The sequence below is a fragment of the Ipomoea nil genome, unplaced genomic scaffold (genome assembly GCF_001879475.1).
Source record: "Ipomoea nil cultivar Tokyo-kokei standard unplaced genomic scaffold, Asagao_1.1 scaffold2036, whole genome shotgun sequence".
Classification (NCBI taxonomy): Eukaryota; Viridiplantae; Streptophyta; class Magnoliopsida; order Solanales; family Convolvulaceae; genus Ipomoea; species Ipomoea nil.
In genome coordinates this window covers 1423872-1444058 of record NW_017618464.1, presented here as the reverse complement: position 1 = coordinate 1444058, position 20187 = coordinate 1423872, and the positions used below count along the sequence as shown (strand labels likewise).

The 20187-nt window shown below is 38.3% G+C and overlaps 2 protein-coding genes and 1 non-coding gene across 3 annotated transcripts; 2 read left to right on the top strand and 1 right to left on the bottom strand.

Moving 5' to 3' along the window:
• Positions 1 to 1221: 1221 nt before the first annotated feature.
• TRNAL-CAA lies at positions 1222 to 1305 on the bottom strand. The gene has a single exon. It is a non-coding gene; the product is annotated as a tRNA-Leu (tRNA).
• Positions 1306 to 12531: 11226 nt separating this feature from the next.
• On the top strand, positions 12532 to 13041 carry LOC109147758. Its single transcript, XM_019295415.1, has one exon. The coding sequence runs from the start codon at positions 12532 to 12534 to the stop codon at positions 13039 to 13041; it is 510 nt and encodes a 169-aa protein (XP_019150960.1).
• A 3729-nt stretch (positions 13042 to 16770) lies between these two features.
• LOC109147757 lies at positions 16771 to 17556 on the top strand. The gene has a single exon (XM_019295414.1). It carries the CDS (start codon positions 16771 to 16773, stop codon positions 17554 to 17556), a length of 786 nt encoding a protein of 261 aa, XP_019150959.1.
• Positions 17557 to 20187: the final 2631 nt, after the last annotated feature.

The following is a 20187-nucleotide window of genomic DNA, read 5'->3' as shown; positions in this document are numbered from 1 at the left end:
TGCTGCACCGCCAGATCTGCCTTACTGGTCCGTCGCCGGAAGGAGTTACTGCCTCGTATGCTCGCCGCCGTACCCACAACTCGCCGGAGAAGAACCTCGCTGCTACTCACTACCGACGGTTACTACTTAGCCGCCAACTCTCGCCACCTCGCCTCACAGGAGTCACAGTAGTGCTGGTCTAAACAAGATTAGAAGAATAAGACATAAAAAGACAGAAAAGCCCTTCTAATTCACGGTCAACAAACGGCTTCATTGACGGAGGATCAAAACTGTCCAACGACCAATAACAGTGTCTACTAAGTGGCAATTTTTATTATGGAGGATGAAAAATGTCAATGCCTAAATAAGTCTAGGACCAAAAATGGCATTAACTCCAGAATACAATACAAGAATATTTAATTATGGTTATATTATTATTGTGCCTCACGACCATTATATACTAACAGTACTTGAAAAGAAACTAATAATAATAATAATAATAATAATAATATAATAATAATAATAATAATAATATAAGTGGTAATAATAATATTTAAAAGTAATTAAGTGTTAATAATAATAGTAAGAATATTAACGTAAGAGTTGTAACATAGAATAAATTGTAATAATTAATAACTATAGTCTAGAATTAAATTTGAAATTGTCAGGAAAGATAAACGACCTCGGGTGAAATTAACTCTTAAATAATTATATATCAATTTAAATATTTTTAATATATTACAACAATTCCACTCCGTGCATCGCACGGGTGAAAATACTAGTTTAAAATAAAAAAGATTTAAGGAGGACAAATTTTCAGATATACCTATTGCAAACATTTATGGATCAAAGAAGTTCGGTCCAATACAAGTTGGAACTTTTTACATCGTTAACACAGTTTTATGGGCTAATGAGGACTGAGTTGGTGGAGCCAAGACAAAAATAATGTCAGAAGTAAGATTTGAACCAAGCCCTCTCACATTGACTACAGCTTCAGTCTAGTCCTTTAGACCACACGGCCATCCCGCCAATCAATTTACAAAATTGATTTCAATTTTAATATTTAGTGAGAACAAGTTTTAAAAAGGAAATAATATCAGAAGTGGGATTTGAACCCACACCCTCTCACAAGGACCAGAACTTGAGTCTGACGTCTTAGACCACTTGGCCATCCTGACAATCCAATTAGAAAATTCATTTCAATTTTAATATGAACGAGAACAAGTTTTAAAAGGAAAATAATGTCAGAAGTGGGATTTGAACCCACGCCCTCTCACGAGGACCAGAACTTGAGTCTGGCGCCTTAGACCACTCGGCCATCCTGACTTCATTGCTCAAAATTTTGTTATGTTACTTATATATTCTAGAAACAAAAGGAATTTATGTTGAGATTGCTTTGATACTTCACAATACGCTATTTAATGGCCTTTATTCTCTAGATGAGGAGTATTGTGCGAGTCTTGCAGACACAAACTCCAAGATGTACACTCATGGGTGTTTTGGTTCACGAAATATTAGATTAATTAAAAATTTGAATTTAAAAAATAAAATAATTTTATAAAATAGTGTAACGAGCTGTGTACGTATTGGGTAATTGTGGGTTGGTCATACCTATGTGCATTTGTAGCGGGCGGTGTGTAATGTACTATTGTACACTGTGGCCTTCATAGTTGTACAATCTTCACTCCGATGTTAGGTTATGCATTTGCATGGTCGGTAGTGTGTATTTGGGGTTGTTGCATGAGCTAGGGTGTTGGATATCCGTCATTGAAGGTCGTGCAGTTGAAGTTGGAGCAGAAGCTAGAGGATAAATAGGTCCATCTCCCTATTTTGCTGGTGCATCCTAACCTTCATCATGAGAAATCAAAAGTTAGAATTTTACCATTACTAAATTAAACTTTCAAGTTTGTAATAATTATAAAATGAACACCACTCTTAAATTTTTTTAATAATTATAAAATTCAATCCGTATTTTCTTTACTAACTCGTAACCATTGACAATCATGATAGACGGTTGAGATCAATATTCACTTTTTAGATCGTGAAAGGCAACAAATTGAAGCACCTGGGAAATTAAATAGATTACTTAACTGAAACTTTGGACATTAGCAAGAATTTATTAATCTAAAAACAAATTCAAACTTCACCTACCCTCTCATCATTGATTATATATTCTGTTTCCCTCAAATACAGACACTTTCCTATTTCTATGAAAACTAAATGCCTGGGCCTGACAGAAGTTCCTTGAATTGCCTTTCAATCTGGATCACCCAAACATATATAAATGGCATTTTGATGAAGTATATAATACCCATAATTACGAAATGGGTTTACAAGAAAATCATTTCCTGTTTGACCAAACCAAATTGGTACAATTCACTTTACCAAAACCATTCGATCTTATGAATTAACCAACTTGAATTGGTGCAGCAATGTACTTAACCAAAACCAATTGATACAAACCATTAACGTTTAACCAAAACCAATATAATAAGAATAACCATTCACCTATTAACCAAAATAAAGTGCAACCATACAAAAGCACCTACAACTGCTTTAGAAGCCAATTTCCTACAAAATTAAAGATAAGAAAATCCCGGTTTAATTCTAGTATATCAATTTTGGTTGATTCACACTCCATAGCTGTCATTATTTGCATAATATCGATCTTAAACAAAAACGAGAAACTCACATCTATTACTCTAAAAAATCGACCTAAACCCTAATGCACAATTAAATAAAAAATAAATACCAAATTCTAACATTTCATTGTTGACATAAAAAAATTGTTTTTCTTCTCTTACAAGTTGTGCATAATGGGAATTTCAACCCCACATTTACAGTACAAAGATAGCTCGTATTGGAGAGTAAAATTATGATTCGATATTCTTTGACAACTTGAAGACGACGTTGAATTAGATGAAGACATTAAAATTACGCTTCTTCTACCCCTACTTGTACTACGCTTCTTCTATCCATGCTCGTATTGTTATTGTGAACCAAAACCTAGGGTTACTTGCTCCTACATACTATTGTCTAAATTAAAGAAGAAGAATATAAGAATAGAAAGTGAAAAAATAAGGAGAAGACACAGTGTTTGGAAGAAAGAGGTAAGGACAGGACAACATTTGTCAAGTCAAACTCCAGTTACTCCACATCATCAAGTAATGAAAGGGAGGCCGTGGAGCTTACCAGTTAGCAAGTGAAATTGTATGCACACATTTTGCTTGTTGGAGGGGAGTAATTGCAAGCTTTTTTAATACAGTGGCCTAATTGCACTTTCAGATCTCGTTCAGTGGTCAATTTGATCTTTATTCTAAAATTCTATAACTATAGATTATTAGAGTTTTGAATAATAAAGTTTCATTCTCTCAAAACATAAACAACAAGATCTCATCTTTCAACCAACATAATCATGAATAATAAAATGATTCAAATGAAGACTGAAAAATATTTTAAAGTTGCAAAATTTATTTATTTATTATTTGAAATAGAAAATTTCTCTTGATACTTAATAGTTGTAATTTGTAAACTTACTCTTATTAGTTAATAGTTAACTGCATTGTTAATTATTTTTAAACTTTTTTCTAATTAAGTAGTTTAAATTTACAAAATAATTTCTTTATTATCACTTAAATAAAGATCTATTATTATATTTAAGAGTTTAAAATTTGTGTCCTTATGCTTATATTATGATTTTTATATTAAAATAAAGTTATAAATTAAAATTTATATATTTAATTAATTTTAAAGATTAAAAATAATTATAATATAATAAAAATGTAAATAAATAATTTTTAAGTTGTAGCTCATTATAATAAAAATAAATACATAAACTGATAAATGTAATAACTTCATACTAAAGGAATTGAAAAAAAATCTTATTTTATGTTGATTTAATTTTTCGTGGATAGTCATACAGTAAAGAGTTTTTTTTTTTTTTTTGTTTTTGTTTTTTTTTTATTTTTTTTTTTTTTGTTTTTTTAAGACCATACAGTAAAGAGTTTTAAAATCACATCTGAAGGTCTTTTTTATTATTTATTTATTTATTATTATTATTTTTTGGAATTTTTAAACAAACCCTATGATTAGTTCAAATGTTAAAAATGTAGTAGGGTTCTAATAAAGGAAAGGGCTTCCAAATAAAGGGTTAACATGCATGCTTAAGAGATTGCATTACTAATGATAGAAAGACGGGTCCATTTAATGTAGAATTATAGGGTGCGAAATGACATTTGTTTGTGACGCTGATTAATTAAGGTTACTGTTAAAAGCAGTAAAGCAAATATCAATAGGACCACTTCATAATTAATTAAGGTTACTGTTAAAAGCAGTAAAGAAAATATCAATAGGACCACTTCATAATTAATTAAGGAGCTTAATTGTGGTAGGGACATTCTATCTATGTGTAATTAACTTAAACCAAACCTTCTTAAGCCCCACAGTCGATCTATTTCTCACTAATAATGAATTGTGTAATCCCACACAAACAGTCAATAATTATACCCGGTGAATGATATACAAATTTATTTTTTTAATATACTATCTAAAAATAAATTTTTAATACATTAAAAGCGAGCATTCAATATATTAAAAATAAACATTTATCAGTAATTCATTTTGTATGGTAGTTCATCAGAGTTGTTGGTTTTCACAGCGTTGATGGCTGCCCGGCAGGCCAATACTACCGGATAATTGTATTTGTGAATGTAAAGAAAGCGAGAAAATAAAGATAATTTTGGAGAATAACCGGCCGTTATTTCTTCAGGGTGTTACCCTTAAAAGTATCCCCCCCCCCCCCCCCCCAAAGAGAGAGAGGATCCCCCCGCTATGGAGATCCTGTGGGGATATTTATACACAGATATGGAATCTATACATGGTAAGTAGGGCTGACGTAAGGGCTGATGCAACCGTCGATATACTACCTTTCCTGTCTAGGCGAATTATGGAAACTACCTAACTGAGCAAAGATTACGTCCGGAAAATCCGCTGGTACGCGTTTTGGGGCGTGTACCCAACCAAGAGTTGTCCCGGCCGTGCGGGGATGACTTCCTGGGCTTCTACCTCTGAGTGGTGGCCTTCCTCCTGGCAAACCTGGTCGCCCTTCCGGGCCCTGGGGTGTTGCGCGGCTGGGGGACGCACCACCCGCGTGACCTGATCGCCCATCCCAACCTCGTAAGGCACAGGATCAGGGACACACCGATCATCGTGGCTGGTCGCCCATCGGCATTGCCTTCAAGGACCTGCTTGTAGACGCGCCGACCGGTAGGCTTGTAACACCCCGTGTTACGGCCTCTGAATCCGGACTAATTATGGAATTAATTCCGTTAATGTATAATTAAAAAGGAGTTAATTGGACTATCATTCCAATTAATTAATTAGTGCGGTCCACAATGGATCATGGACCCTTATCCTTAATCAAGTCTTTAATTCTGTTAGGAATAGAGAAAGTGGGCCTTTACCATTCAGATTCTAGTTAGGACTCCTGAATCTATATATAGGAGATTATGAAGCATTTAATATATAGGAGATTAGGAAGCATTTAGAAGCCCTACCACAATTAATTCTACCACGCGAGACATTCCCCGAGGAAACCTAGCAAAGGAATTCCCCACCACCGAACCTAGGAAGATCAATTGGAGGAAGATCAATTGGAGGAAGATCTTAGAGAAAAACCTTAGTGGCCAAGAATATTGATTAGGGCTAAGAGGTAACCCATGTCTTACAAAATCTATTTTCCTTGCTATTGTTTATTGATTGGTTCCGATTGAATGATTGATTGTGTGATTTTGTATGTATATCTTGTTAGAGCTTGTCTTTAGGTTTATATGGTGAATTATTGCTATTCGTGATATTCTTGATGGCCTGTGTGGTTATTGATATGATCTTGTATTTAATTATGTCTAGAGCTTGTCCCTAGGGTTTATATCGTGAATCTCGTTGTTCTGATGTTCTTGGTATATTTGGGTTGGTTTATGCATGATCGGGTGTTGAGTCTAGCCTAGGACTCGTCTTTAGGGCTTTGCATATAGATTTCTTGGTATTCTTATGGTTCCGCATGCTCCTGAACCATTATGTGATTGACGTCGAGTCTTGGCATGTTTAGGAATCGTGTTAGAACGTAATTGGAATGATTCTTGGTTTAATCTTCGTTAACTGAATCCGTGATGTTGTTGTTACGTGTTGGAATGTGTTCGGACATGGTTTTGAGTTCCACGGTCGAACCCCAAAACTGGATTTCTACCTTAGTACCAGTGGGGGGGGGGGGGGGGGGGGCGAATTCCCACCACCTACCCGCTGCCCAGTTCCAGCGGGCAGCCAGCGGACAGGCGACTGCCCGCCGGGCAACCGCTGGAACAGTGTCACTGTCGGCGGGTGGTTCACCACCCACCCGCTGGAATGGCGTGGTGTGGCGGGGTGTTTTTCCCCGTTTGATGTTTCCTCGTGTCCCGTTGTACCCCATTTGACGTGTATGAGTCTCGTTTGATGTTTCGAATACCGGTCTAGGAATTTATGTGTAGTACGTATCGTTGCTATTATGTCTTGATTGTTATTGATTGATTATATGTTGATTGATTGAATGATGATGGGTATCGTGGTCATTGCGCAATGATCGATGAGACTGATGATGATGAGATTGTGATTTGTGGAGATAAATTGTTGGCAGAAAGCACAACAAGTGCTCGATTATCGTGTTAAAGGCACGGACCACCCCTTGACTTGCTGGCTAAATGCTTGGGTCAGGGTATAAGCGCCGCGATGTCATGTTAGAGCTATATGCGCTGACCCCTTGGTATTGGTGCTAGAGGCAGGACCATGCGAATGACACTTCGGTGCTACCATGTTGGTGGACTTGTTAGTGGTTACAGAGTGGGGCTTGTAGTTGCTCCGGAGGAATAAGGAAGGAGGTATAAGGGTGGCCTGGAGGTACAGGTTGGAACTGAAATAAGGATGGAGTGGAGTGAAAATGTTGGAACTTGGTATAAGGTTGGAAGATAGATTGTGTGCTTGATGATTATTTGCTAATTGATTGTCATTTGGATCCCATTGTTGCCTTTAATTGCTATTTATGAGCTTACTTGTCTATTATGCCTTTTCTTGTGTTCTTGGGATGCATGCTAGTCTTTACGATCGTTCTATAGTGTCAAGTCTGTTGTTGTGTCCTTGAGTCTTGATCTTGGTTTAAAGCTAGAGTTGCTTAGGTTATATATGTATTCCGGTTTCAAAATGATTTTCTTATATCTACCTATATTGTACTTAACGCGTTTGAGTGGGTTACCAGCATTATTCACTGACGGTTGCTACGATATGTTTTTCAGGTGATGAGCCTTAGCTGAGGAGAGCGCTAGATGGACTCATAGTCTTAGTCTAGTTAGTCCTAGTTACAGTAGTTGGCCTGCGTGCCGTGGATTGTGATTGTTTACCGACTTATGGGTTACACATGCCTGGATAGTCTTAGCATGTGCATCTAGTTCTCAAACCTAGGTGTGGCATAACACCCCGACAATTATGTTAGTTTATGCTCTGTTTGGATGATTGTTATTAGTCTGTATTTATTTTATAAGCCTTTAAATGCTTTAAAAATTAGGGGTACGTGTTACAAGGTTGGCTGCTAATAAGTGCGTAGTGGACTCGGGGGGCGTCTGGTATCATGACCGGATGGTTCCTAGCGGTTTCCTCTTTCTCTCCTGGTTAGCTACCGGTTTGACTTCCTTATCTGGCTTCCCGCCCAGACGGCTAATTTGGAGTATCTATCGAGAGTATATATAATTTGCAATGTACGACGATAAGCCGTGCCTACCGGACTGGCCCTTGATCAGGTTTAGGGGATAATTAATGAGTCCTTTAATGTGATTGGGACTTAAAATAAAGAGATTAGTGAGGATAGGACTTAAATTAAAGTATATTCCTCTTAATTCAGCTCAAATTATTTGTTAGGTTTGAATTATTCCAGCTCAAAATGATGAAGAGAAATATAATATATGGGACCATCACTTGACCTTAACCACCCGCGAAGATAAATAATTTTAAGAAAAGTTGGTTTCATTATATTTATGCTGTGCATGGTGCATACGGATGCAAAAACGACGTCGTTTTAATAAAACGCACGTTTCCTCTTAAAAAAAAATCAGGTTCGATTCCCAGCAACAACATATGAACTAAAATTCCATAATCGATAAACTATAATTCCATAATCGATGAACTATAATTCCATAATCTAATCTATGAACTAAAAATTCCAGAATGAATGAACTAAAATTCCATAATCTATAAACTAAAATTTCAGAATCGATGAACTACAATTCCATAATCGATGAACTATAATTCCATAATCAATGAACTATAATTCCATAATCTATGAACTAAAATTCCAGAATGAATAAACAATATAATGTTGTTGCTGGGAATCGAACCTGAATTTTTTTTAAAGGGGAGACGCGCGTTTTTTAATAAAACGATGTCGTTTTGGCATCCGTATGCACCATGCATGGTGCATACGGATGCACAGCATAACGATTGATAATACTTCCTCCGTCCCATTTTATGCATCTGATTCGATTAACGAGACTTGACTGAAGTTATTTTTTATTTAATTTTTCATAATATTAAGTTTAGTATTAATATACAAAATTTATATATTTAGAAACTACACTAAAAATATTATTAAACACAACAAATCAAATTTACAAATAAGTAAAGAATACTAAAGAAAATAAACAAAGAAGAAAGAGTTGATTTAACCAATGAATAATAAGACAGAAGAAGTATTAAACAAGTTAAGTAAAATGCGACAAAGAGTTAATTATCAACTCAAATTATATATATATATATATATATATATATATATATATATATATATATATATATAGAGAGAGAGAGAGAGAGAGAGAGAGAGAGAGAGAGAGGGAGTCCAAGAATATGGAGACAAGTAGCCCATCTAAGTTGGTCGGATAGTTAACTTTTCGACTTTTTATGAGAACTGCTGAACTATCTATTTACTTTCTTGGTTTGAGCCGGTTAGCTATAGAAAACTTAGGCTAATTTAACTCTGTGGTCCTTTACCAACTTGGGTCATAAGGCAGGTTTCATCCAAAGCGCATATTCTGAATAATTAGTAACAAATACGCTTCTTTATTTCCTTATATATATTTGCATAGCAATCAATTACACGACCGCTACATTTTAATAATGGTATAATGTTTAACTTAACCCATCCAACCTTTCCCAACAGATATTTTTTTTAGCGTTTCAATTCGGTTTGCACATCTTGAGATTGCTCAATCACATCACCATTTATCACGGATGCATAATTTTGTTGGCGATGGAATTGTTATGAAATGTCCATGAGAAGGGCTTTAATTAGAAGCCTAGTAATTAACCTACCGCCCTAATTCAGCATGCTAATGTTTCTTTTTCTCTAATCAAGATTATTAGGTGGAATGGACATCGTCCGATGTTCGAGGTTATCCATGATTACCTAATACCCAATGGATTGGATATTAAAATATTCCGCTTAATCATAGGCAAATTATATTATGCACCGCGGTGCATAATCGATTATGCACCGCGCGTCTTTTTTTTTTTTTTTTAATGAAAATTAACAGTGTTTATTTCCGCCGTTTCGCACCCTTTTGCAAAAAGTAACTCTGTTATTCAGTGTCATTTTGTATACACTGCAGTTTCAGTTGAACACAACTACAGTTTCATTTCGATATAACTATAGTTTCATTCGATATTTATAGATTCAAATATGTGAAAATGTTATTTAATTTTATTTTATATACACTATAATTTTATTAAAACACAACTACATGATCATTTTGATATAATTACAGCTTCATTGTACAATATACACTCAAATATGTGAAAAGTTATTCAGTTTCAGTTTATATACACTGCAGTTTCATTTCACTATAACCAATGTTGCAAAACACGCTAGGCGCCAAGGGGGCGCCTAGGCGCCGATTTTTTATTTTATTTTTTATTTTATTTTTATTGTTTTTTAATTAAAAATAAAATTTAAATTTTAAAATTTTTAAAATTTAGTAATAAAACATAAGGTTTCTATAGTTATTTCTTAGAAATTATTTACGAAAGTGGTTGTAAAAGTGTCCAAAAGATTTTTTAAACCATCTAAATACATAAAAAACTAAAATTAAGAGCTAAAGAAGCATTTTTTTGAGAAATTAGTGGACCAAACCGAAAACTAAAATACGCAATTTTAAAAAAAAAATTGTCCAAATCGTACAACCGAGTCAAAAGTTATGCCTTCCGAAACTTTTCCGACATTTTCAAAAAAAAAAAAAAAAAAAAAAAAAAAACCGCCGAACCGCCGAACCGGCCGGCCGCGGAGGCCGTTCCTCGCGGCGGCGCAATGGCGCCTAGGCGCGATTTTTGCAACATTGACTATAACTACAGTATCATTTTGATATAACTGCAGTGTCGGTTTGGATATACTGAAATGTCAGTTGGTGTTTAATACACTAAACAAACGGACTCCGTTAATTCTAACGGCGGGCTGTTTCTTTACTTAAAGAAACGGCGCCGTATATGGGCCGCGGTGCATAATCGATTATGCACCGTGGTCTATAATATAACAACTGCTTAATCATAACCAAACAAAAAAAAAAGGTTTAAATTAAAGCACCTAATTAGTCTTAACTTTATTAAAAGAAAATAACATTTGTTTTAGTCCTTACATCATTAAATTAATCAATTTAATTTGCGTATATTTTTAAAAATGCCACAATTATAATGATAATGGCATACTAGGTTGTTTATTTATTTCCGTTACGTACCTAGGGTTTCTAGGGTTCCGGTCGCTCCTTCGACGTTACTCTCTGGTGGTTGCCGGCACTCTTCATCCGCATCAAACAGTGAGGATCGCTGCAACAGTTTGCTAGGCTTCTACAACCGTGTAGCGCGGTGGTGCGAAGCTTTGATTCGTTAAGCAACGTCGATGTCGAGTACTACGGCGGTGGCAGGGCTCACGGCCAGGTGGGCCGATCTTGTTTTGGAGGAGGAGGAAGCGGCGTTCATGCCTCGGGTGGAGGAGGAAGGTGACGGACAGGACGCCGGCGTGGAGGAGGAATCATGGGGGGTAGTAGGCCGTTTCTTGACAAGGAAGCTTGTTAAACTTGAGTTTATGAGTCAGGTAATGACGTCTTTCTGGCAACTGGTAAGTGGAGTCCAGGCTTCTGAGATACAACCAAGTTTGTTTCTCTTCGTTTTTCATCACATAACGGATGTGCAACAAGTCCTTGATGATGGACCATGGTCTTTTGATAATAACACTTTTGTTTGTAAGCGAGTTCCTGATGGTGTTCTGCCCGTGAATGTTAAGCTTGATACGGTTGATATGTGGGTACAGATCCATGAGTTGCCCACATGATATACGTCTGAATTGATCCAAGAGCAGATTGGAAACTACCTAGGAGTGTTTGTAAAAAGGGATGACCGTTTTAAGAATATGCCATGGAAAACGTTTTATCGAATTAGGGTTTCACTATCGGTTGATAAACCTTTGAAACGCCGAATGAAGTTTATTAAGCATGATAAAACAAGTTGTTGGGTTTATTTCAAGTATGAGCGACTGCATACATATTGTTTTTTTTGTGGAATGCTTGGCCATGCCTACAAGTTTTGTCGTGGTGCGAGGGATTCAGTGGTGCTGGTAGAGGACTACCCGTATGGCCCGGAATTACCAGCAGGTGGAAATCAGGGACCGAGGCCGGTCGGCGGCAGCTGGCTGCTACCGCCGCCAACAGCGGTACGGGGTACTATTCCGGGGAAGGGGAGAGCTGGAATGGGGCAGCAAGGGGCGGAGAGGGAATTGGCGTGTAGGGATGGTACCGATGAGGAGAATACTGTGGTAGCCGTGTCCAAGCGCAGGCGTGAGGTCTCGAGGAGCGGGGGTGCGAGGCACGGGTTGGATGGGGGTGATGTTGTGATGGCAGAATTTTCAAAAACTTGCAGCAGGCAGGCACTGGTTCCCAAGCCCGCCCGACCCAATGAGTACCCTAAGTTAGAACTGCCGTGGCTTGGGCAATCTATGGACAATTTGAAAAGTTGTGGACATGGTGTCCTGTAAGAAGCCAGATTTTGTGTATTTAATGGAAACTATGGTTGGACGGGAGCATGCAGAACGCCTCCGTATCAAGCTAGGTTTCGAAGGATTATTTTATGTGGACAACGAGGGGCATGGTGGTGGTTTAGCGTTGCTTTGGAGGAAAAACAATACTGCTACACTCCTGAGCTACTCTAAAAATCATGTGGATGTGGAAGTTCGGCTGGGCAATGATAAGGTATGGCGTATGACATGTTTTTATGGTTTTCCTAAGAGAAATAAAAGAAGGGAATCGTGGGAGCTACTGGGAACGCTAGGCAAGAGATCCCCACTACCTTGGGTTGTAATAAGGGATTTCAATGATCTCATATTTCAGCACGAGAAAAGGGGGGGGGGGGGGGGGGGGGGGGGGAGAGGGGGGACCCGCACCCAGATAATCTCCTTCGCGGTTTCGGGGAGGCGGTGGATGGGTGTGGATTGGACAGATGGCTATGAGAGGTCATCAGTTTACCTGGGAGAAGAGTAAAGGCACTAGCAATTGGATTGAAGAAAGGTTGGATAAGGTTTTGACAACGGCATCGTGGGGGGATGTCAATCACCATGCGGATGTACAGAACATTCTGACTCGTACATCGGACCACTCGGCTCTATTCCTCAGTATCAATGCTCCATGCATGCAAAGGGGAAGGGGTCCGAGAGGTTTCAAGTTTGAGATGGCCTGGTTGCTGGATGAGGGGTGTAGGGAGGTAGTTGAGACTGCTTGGCAGGATCGACGGACTGAGGGTTTACTGAATTGTCATCAATATTGTGGACACAGTCTGATGCGGTGGGGTGGCGACCATTTTCAGAAATTTGGGGACCGTATTAAGCAGCTGCGTATGAAACAAGATGCTATTAGGCATAGGCGCGATCCGGATGCGATAACTGAGTTTCGAAATCTCAAAATCCAGTTGTCCCAGCTGGAAGCCCAGGAGGATATTTTCTGGAGGCAGTGAGCAAAGCAACACTGGCTACGTGGAGCTGATGCCAATACAAAATTATCACAGGTATGCCTCTGCCCGCAAGTAAAAGAATTTTATTGCCAAGTTAAAGAATGATGATGGGGAGTGGGTGGAGGGGGAGAATATGAACTCGACTATTTTGGATTATTTTGAAAGAATTTTTGCCCCCAGTAATTCTGTTTGCAGTGATCCTTTGTTTGATGATTTTACTCCACGGGTTACCCCGGCCCATAATACTACCATGTTGCGCCCTTTTGATAGTGATGAAGTTAAAACGACTGTTTTTTCTATGTTTTCTGATAAAGCTCCGGGGCCGGATGGTATGAATCCGGGATTCTACCAACATTTTTGAGATGTAGTTGGGAATGATGTGTCTATGTTTATTGTAAACTCCCTCAACTCGCGTGTTTTCCCACATGGTTTAAATGATACAAATGTGGTTCTGATCCCTAAGAAAAATGTGCCTGAGACAGTAGGGGATATGCGACCAATTGCTTTGAGTAATGTGCTCTATAGAATTATGGCTAAGATGATAGCCAACCGGATGAAACCATTTATGGGAGATCTAATCTCGGAATCCCAGAGTGCTTTTATTCTGGGAAGATTAATTACAGATAATATTCTGGTGGCTTCGGAGGTTGGTCACTTTTTAAATAGAAAGCAATGCGGTAAAGTTAGGCGGGGAGCTTTAAAATTGGATATGGCAAAGGCGTATGATAGAATGGAATGGCCGTTCTTGAGAAAAATGTTGGAGGTAATGGGATTTGATAAGGGGTGGATTGATCTGATTATGTTATGTGTGACAACAGTGACATATAATATTGTGGTAAATGGTGCACCTAGAGGACAAATAATTCCAACTCGGGGTCTCAGACAGGGTGACCCCCTCTCTCCCTATTTATTCATTATTTGTGCAAAGGGATTATCTTTGCTGTTACAGAGAGCTCAATTAGCAGGGTCAATACATGGATGTAGAGTAGCTAGAGCCCCCCCCCCCCCCTCTCCCCCCTCCCCCCTCCAGTATCACACCTTTTCTTTGTGGATGATAGTCTATTATTTTTAAAGCAAATTTCCAGGAGGCCAGTGTGATTAAACAGTGCTTAATGAGGTATGAGAATCTGTCTGGTCAAATGGTTAATTATCACAAATCTAATATTTGTTTCAGCATGAATACCACGTGGGAGGATAGAGAAATGGTGGCGAATTGTTTAGGGGTGGACCAAACCCCCAATTTTGGAAAATATCTTGGCCTGCCATATTTCATTGGGAGAAATAAAAGGGCAGTTTTTTCCTATGTGGAGGATAAAATCAGACAGAGAATTGGGTCGTGGAACAAAAAACTGTTGTCTCAGGCTGGGAAGGAGGTACTTTTGAAAAGCGTGGCCCAATCTATGCCTACCTTTTCAATGAGTATTTTTTTGCTACCTGAATCAGTTTGTTTGTCTATTGAGAGGACAATGAACAAATACTGGCGGGGGAAAGGGGTGGAGAGAGGAATCCATTGGAAGGCCTGGGACAAGTTGTGTGTCCCTAAGAAGTATAGGGGTTTGGGATTTAAAGATCTACGTTCCTTTAACCTGACTATGTTGGGAAAACAGGCATGGAGATTACTTACTAATCCAACCTCTCTTGCAGCTAGGATATATGATCCCTACATATTAGCATCATGATCCCTACATATTAGCATTTAATTAAATATGGATGGTAGCTGACTAAGGAAATTTAATCTAATTAGCATCCTAGGCTGCTAACTATCATAATAAATGGGCTAAAGCCTAGGGTCTAAAGAAAATTAAAAAAAGAGTGAATTCCATTTTTGGTCCTACTGTTATAGGGGCGTTTCCAATCTTAGTCCACCTTAATTTTTTTTGCCATTTTATAACCACTATTATTGAATGTGTTCCACTTTTAGTCCCACCGTTAGTATTTCCATCAAGAGGCCGTGTAATCTAGGGGTATTTTGACCTTTCTTCTCATCCAAGACTATGTTTGACTAAAGAAATGAGAACATTAAACCTAAAACCTAAGAAACCTTGCCGGCCCATGTTGGAACGAACGAAACGATGTAGCTTTGACTTCCCATTCTCGTTGTTCGAAGAGCCATCTTTGAATATCGGAGGAGGAGGACGAAGCGCCTGGATTAAAAGAGAAGAGACAAACATAAAAAGACCAAAATACCCTTTGATTATACGGCCTCTTTACGGAAATATTAACGGTGGACTAAAAGTGGAACACATTTAATAACAGTGGTTGTAAAGTGGCAAAAAAATTTAAAGTGGACTGAAATTGGAAACGCCCCAATAACAGTAGGACCAAAAATGGAATTCACTCATTAAAAAAATGAAGACACGGCCCTCACTCTTTTGAATATGTCGTTTGGGCTTAAAATGGGCTAAGTTTTATTTCTTCCATAACATTCCCTCACTCTTTTGAAATGATTCGTCCTCGAATCACACTTTCCTCGGTCAAATGGAAATGAATAAATTTCCCAACGTCTGAATTGAATCTCCTCATCAAATAAAGCTAGTGATACTAATTTTCCTTGTACTTGAACCATCTATTCTAGTACGGCAATGTTAGTACAACTTTCAATGTTGCTCACCTGACTCCTTTTGATATAAGTGCAAACCAAGATTCGTGGTCGAATCCTTCTATGGCGGGGGGAACTGATGAGGACATCACACAAGGAGACTCAAGTTCATTAGCTCAACACGAAAATAGGACGCAAGATCCATTACAAGTGCAGGATGGTCCTATGACACGAGCTCGGCCATTTGTGCGTGGACAGAGAAGATTGAATGGAACAAAATTTATTCCTCTACAAAGGAGAATGGAGGAGAAAGTATGACCAGCAAAGGAGAAGGCCAATACTACCATATTATTACACTTAAAGAAGACTAATGATAGCAACACCAAGGACCGTATAAATGAGACATCATCTCATTATTTATAACTTATGTTAGGCTAAGTTCATATGTAATTATTTTAGCATACGTTATTTTCTGAATTTTAGACTTCCAGCACAAATAAATAGGCCAGGACAAGTTTGAGAAGACATAGTTTTCTTGTAGTTACAAGAACACTAAGTCAAACACAAATATAGGATCATACAACCAGTAGGAAGAATTTCTCTCCTTGTGGGGCTGAATTGTGTGGTTTTCCTTGCTTGAATAAGTGTATTTAAACCCCTCTATGTCTACTTTGAGGGACAGATTATGAATGAGACAATTGAGTTAGCTTTTGCTTACTTCCAACTCTTGTGTTACATAGAGTTACCTCTAGAAGCTGTGAAGTGCATGCTGTGATTGTGTGTATGTAAGCTTCTATTTTCCTTCGTGTGATGAGAAGCTTCTATCCAAAAGAAAATCCTAAATACATTAAGTTTTTAGCCTTCCAAGAGCCACGTCCCTTTCACCCAAAACACTTCGTGAAGAACCATCCATAACGCGAAGCCTCCTGGCTGAGTTTTTAGCACAGAACGGAGTGGAACAAGATGAAGATTTGACACGAAACATATCAATATATAAGGCTCGTTATTACCCGGCAACCTCTTTTATTGATGCTAGAATGGGAAATTGCCCAAGTTACTGTTGGCGGAGTATAATGGCTGCACATGATATGGTTTGCTCTGGGGTTCGAAGAAGGATTGGAAATGGGAAAACAACTTTGATCTGGGGTCACCCCTAGTTACCTGATGATCCTAGCCTTTTAGTGCAGACAATAATGCCTGAGGAACTGCGTGAAGCTAAAGTAGTGGGTTTGATTGACCCGCAAACAAACTCATGGGATCCCCATATTTTAAGTGATTTATTTGAACCAGAGGACGTGGCTCGTATATCTAGGATCCCTGTTAGCCCGGATTATGAGGACTCATGGTATTGGTATAAGGATCAAATGGGAATGTATTATGTTAAGAGTGCATATAGACAGATTGTTGGAGATTATGAGCATAATCCTGGTGCCTTTGATAAATGGATTACATTATGGAAATTGAAGGTTCCTTCGAAATGGAAAATTTTTTTGTGGAGAGCTTTATGTGATATTCTCCATACTACGAATAACCTGATTATAAAGAGAGTGGAAGTAGATCCAACATGCCCTATGTGTGGTTTATCTCATGAAGATGTTATGCACACACTTGTTTCTTGTGACTATTCTAAATTAGAGTGGAATATTTCGGATTTGCCTGTTACAAATATTGTTGCTCTTTCTTTCCCAATATGGCTAATGGGTGCTATGACAAATTTAACAGAGGAGCAATTTGGCATGGTGGTTACAGTCCTTTATCACTTGTGGAGCGCCCGAAACGACGCCGTATGGAGAGGGGCTCTGGCACGACCCGCCGGCATGTGGAGGCGGTCCACTGCCGCAATGGCAGCGTACGCCAGGCGCACTACCGAGGCCAGAACCGCAGTATACCGACGGTGGCACAAGTGCCACAAGGCCGGCCACGTTGCTATTTCGATGGGGGATACCGCCCGCACTCGGGCGACGCAACATACTGTGTAATACTTTTACATCCGGATGGGTCGTTCAAAGCGGCAACAAATGGCAAGCTTCCGGGTTGTTTCTCACCCCTTATGACAGAGGCTCTTGCATGCAAGGAAGCTTTATCTTGGCTCAGGGAGCGTAATGAATTGGACGTGGATCTCTTGACTGATTGCCCAGAACTCCGACACCACTTACTTTCTAGTCCTACGACCATCCTATCTTATGTAGGAGTGGTGGAGGACCAATGCCGGGCAGCTATAGCCGTTTTTTCATATTGCTCTTTGAATGTTATTTCTAGATTAGTTAATTTACATGTTCATACTTTAGCTACGGTAGCTTTTGATTAGGATCACTCTATGTACTGGGACTATATCCCTCCTGACTGTTTGGCTTCTCTCATTCATTAATATATGCCAATGCCTTTTGGCTTTAAAAAAAAAGGTTGTTTATTTATTTTGGATTTAAAGAGCGAGATCTCGCAAGAAATTAATTAATTAGTCAGCCATTTTAGAAACACAATATCATCAAGAGACACATGTCTTATAATCTTCACTCAAAATCTTGTGAAGAGGGAAAGTAAGTTCTCAATCACCCACAAACAACTCATAAGCACTTAGGTGATAAACACTCTTTATAAAATCAATTGCTTTATTTTTCTCTCCATAAACATGCACCACTCATACTTCTAGATGATAGGACTATACAACGGGTTTCTCCAACCGGCCATACAACCTCATCATTAGAGATAAAATACTACTTTTGATCTTATCACAAGACTTGACAATGAGACTGCCAAGCTAAACAGTATTCTTAAGGGAGTCGATCATTCCCAATTGAAACTAGAGTGTGCAATGAGACAACCAAACCTGTGAGGATGTCTCGTTAGTCGTTACTCCCAAGTAAAAAACTAAATTATTAAGCAATGGATTGAAATTTCCGTTAGATACTTTTAAATATCATATAATACATATTTCCAAAAAAAAAAATATCATATAATACACATTGCTTATACTTTGCACTTATTATGAACTTTTAATGTTTCTTATACATACTCTATCTTTAAATATTATATTGTACACTTTTAGTACATATACTTTGAACAAGATGACGAGACTACACAAGACTCCCCAACTCATCATGCATCCTTGTTAGAAGAAATTGAGGGAAGTTGAGAGAATAACTCTCAACTACTCATTTTGAATTTGAAATGAGTGGTTGAGAGCATGGATGACCCTTCTACTAGCATGTGTATATACCTATCTTGTATAGTTCCTTAATGAGAGAGTTCAATACATATACAGTTAGTAGTCTATGTACACGTTCTACATGGTATCAAAGCCAGGCTTGGAGTGTGAGGTAATAGGCTAAGGTCGGAAATGTGGGTCGACTCCCAATGAAGAATCGCGCCTCCGTCTCCGAGCAGCTATGACAATCACGCGCCGACGCGTGAGCATTTTTTCCGAGACTTCTCCAAACCTAGATTGTAGTAGTATCATCGCATGTATGGTTTGGTTAATGTTGAGGTATTATTTTGTTATGATCTTTTGAAGTCTCCGTGGGATAGTGAGTAGTCAGTTGCCTTCTGCTGCATTTTATTTTTTTGGTTTTCTGTTGAATATGGATGAGGGAAGAACCATCACTGTTGTGTCAACACCATCAAAATTAATTGATTTTGTGCTTGCACATGATGGATCTAATTTCAGATAATGGAAGTTTTTGATTGAGTTGAATCTGGGTGGCATGGGCAAAGATAGACATTTGATTGAATCATGCCCTACAAAACCTAATGCAGCTAAAGAGTAGAAGTCTGATGATAAAGCATTGTTATCCCAAATAGTTAATTGCATTGATAGAAAAATCATATTGTCTATGAAGCATTGCAAGACTGTAAAAGATGTGTGGGATTTGGTAGATGCATAGTTTAGTGGGTTAAATAATTTAAGGCAATTGTATCAATTATCCCAAGATGTTTATCTCCCTTTTCAAAAAGGACGAGATATAAGGGACTACTATTATGCTTTTAAGAATGTGAGTGAAGCTTTATGTGTTGCAATGCCTATTACAACAGATGTGCAAAAGGTGAAAAAACAATGTGATGTTCTTAGGTCTCGATTACTTGCAAATAAAGACTTGGAAAACACAGATCAAGTATTTTCTATGGTTCAAAATGCGTTAGGGAACATTAGTGTTGACACAGTTTCTGAGAAATGATTTTGTTTCACAGGGCAACAATGTTGACGAAATAGCATTTTCTTCACAAGGGTACAATGCTAGTGAAAGTCAAGGTGGAGAGGTCACCATAGAGGACATGGTGGTTTTGGGAGGGGACGTGGAGGCATTCGAGAAGGACCAAGGGTGTGTTATAATTGTGGGGATCAGGGTTATTTGTACAATCAATGTACAAACTGTTCAGGCAAAAAAGTTTTGCTAGTACTATTGTCAAATCATAAGGGAATATGGTGGTTATGGCAGATGAAGAATTAGCTATGTTCAACCAAATCAAGATGTCTTCTTCCTCGCAGCCTCCATTCAGTCAGGAAACTTTGCCATATGCGTCAGCCACGTTTGTCTAAACATGTAACCCTACTGCATGTGTTTCTTAATCATCTTGATAGTGGGTTATTGACTCAAGAACTAGTGACCATATGA

What these genes read in the sequence shown, in the direction of transcription:
- LOC109147758 (XM_019295415.1), top strand. Translation starts at nt 12,532, where the DNA reads ATGGCTATGAGAGGTCATCAGTTTACCTGGGAGAAGAGTAAAGGCACT.
- LOC109147757 (XM_019295414.1), top strand. Translation starts at nt 16,771, where the DNA reads ATGCCTGAGGAACTGCGTGAAGCTAAAGTAGTGGGTTTGATTGACCCG.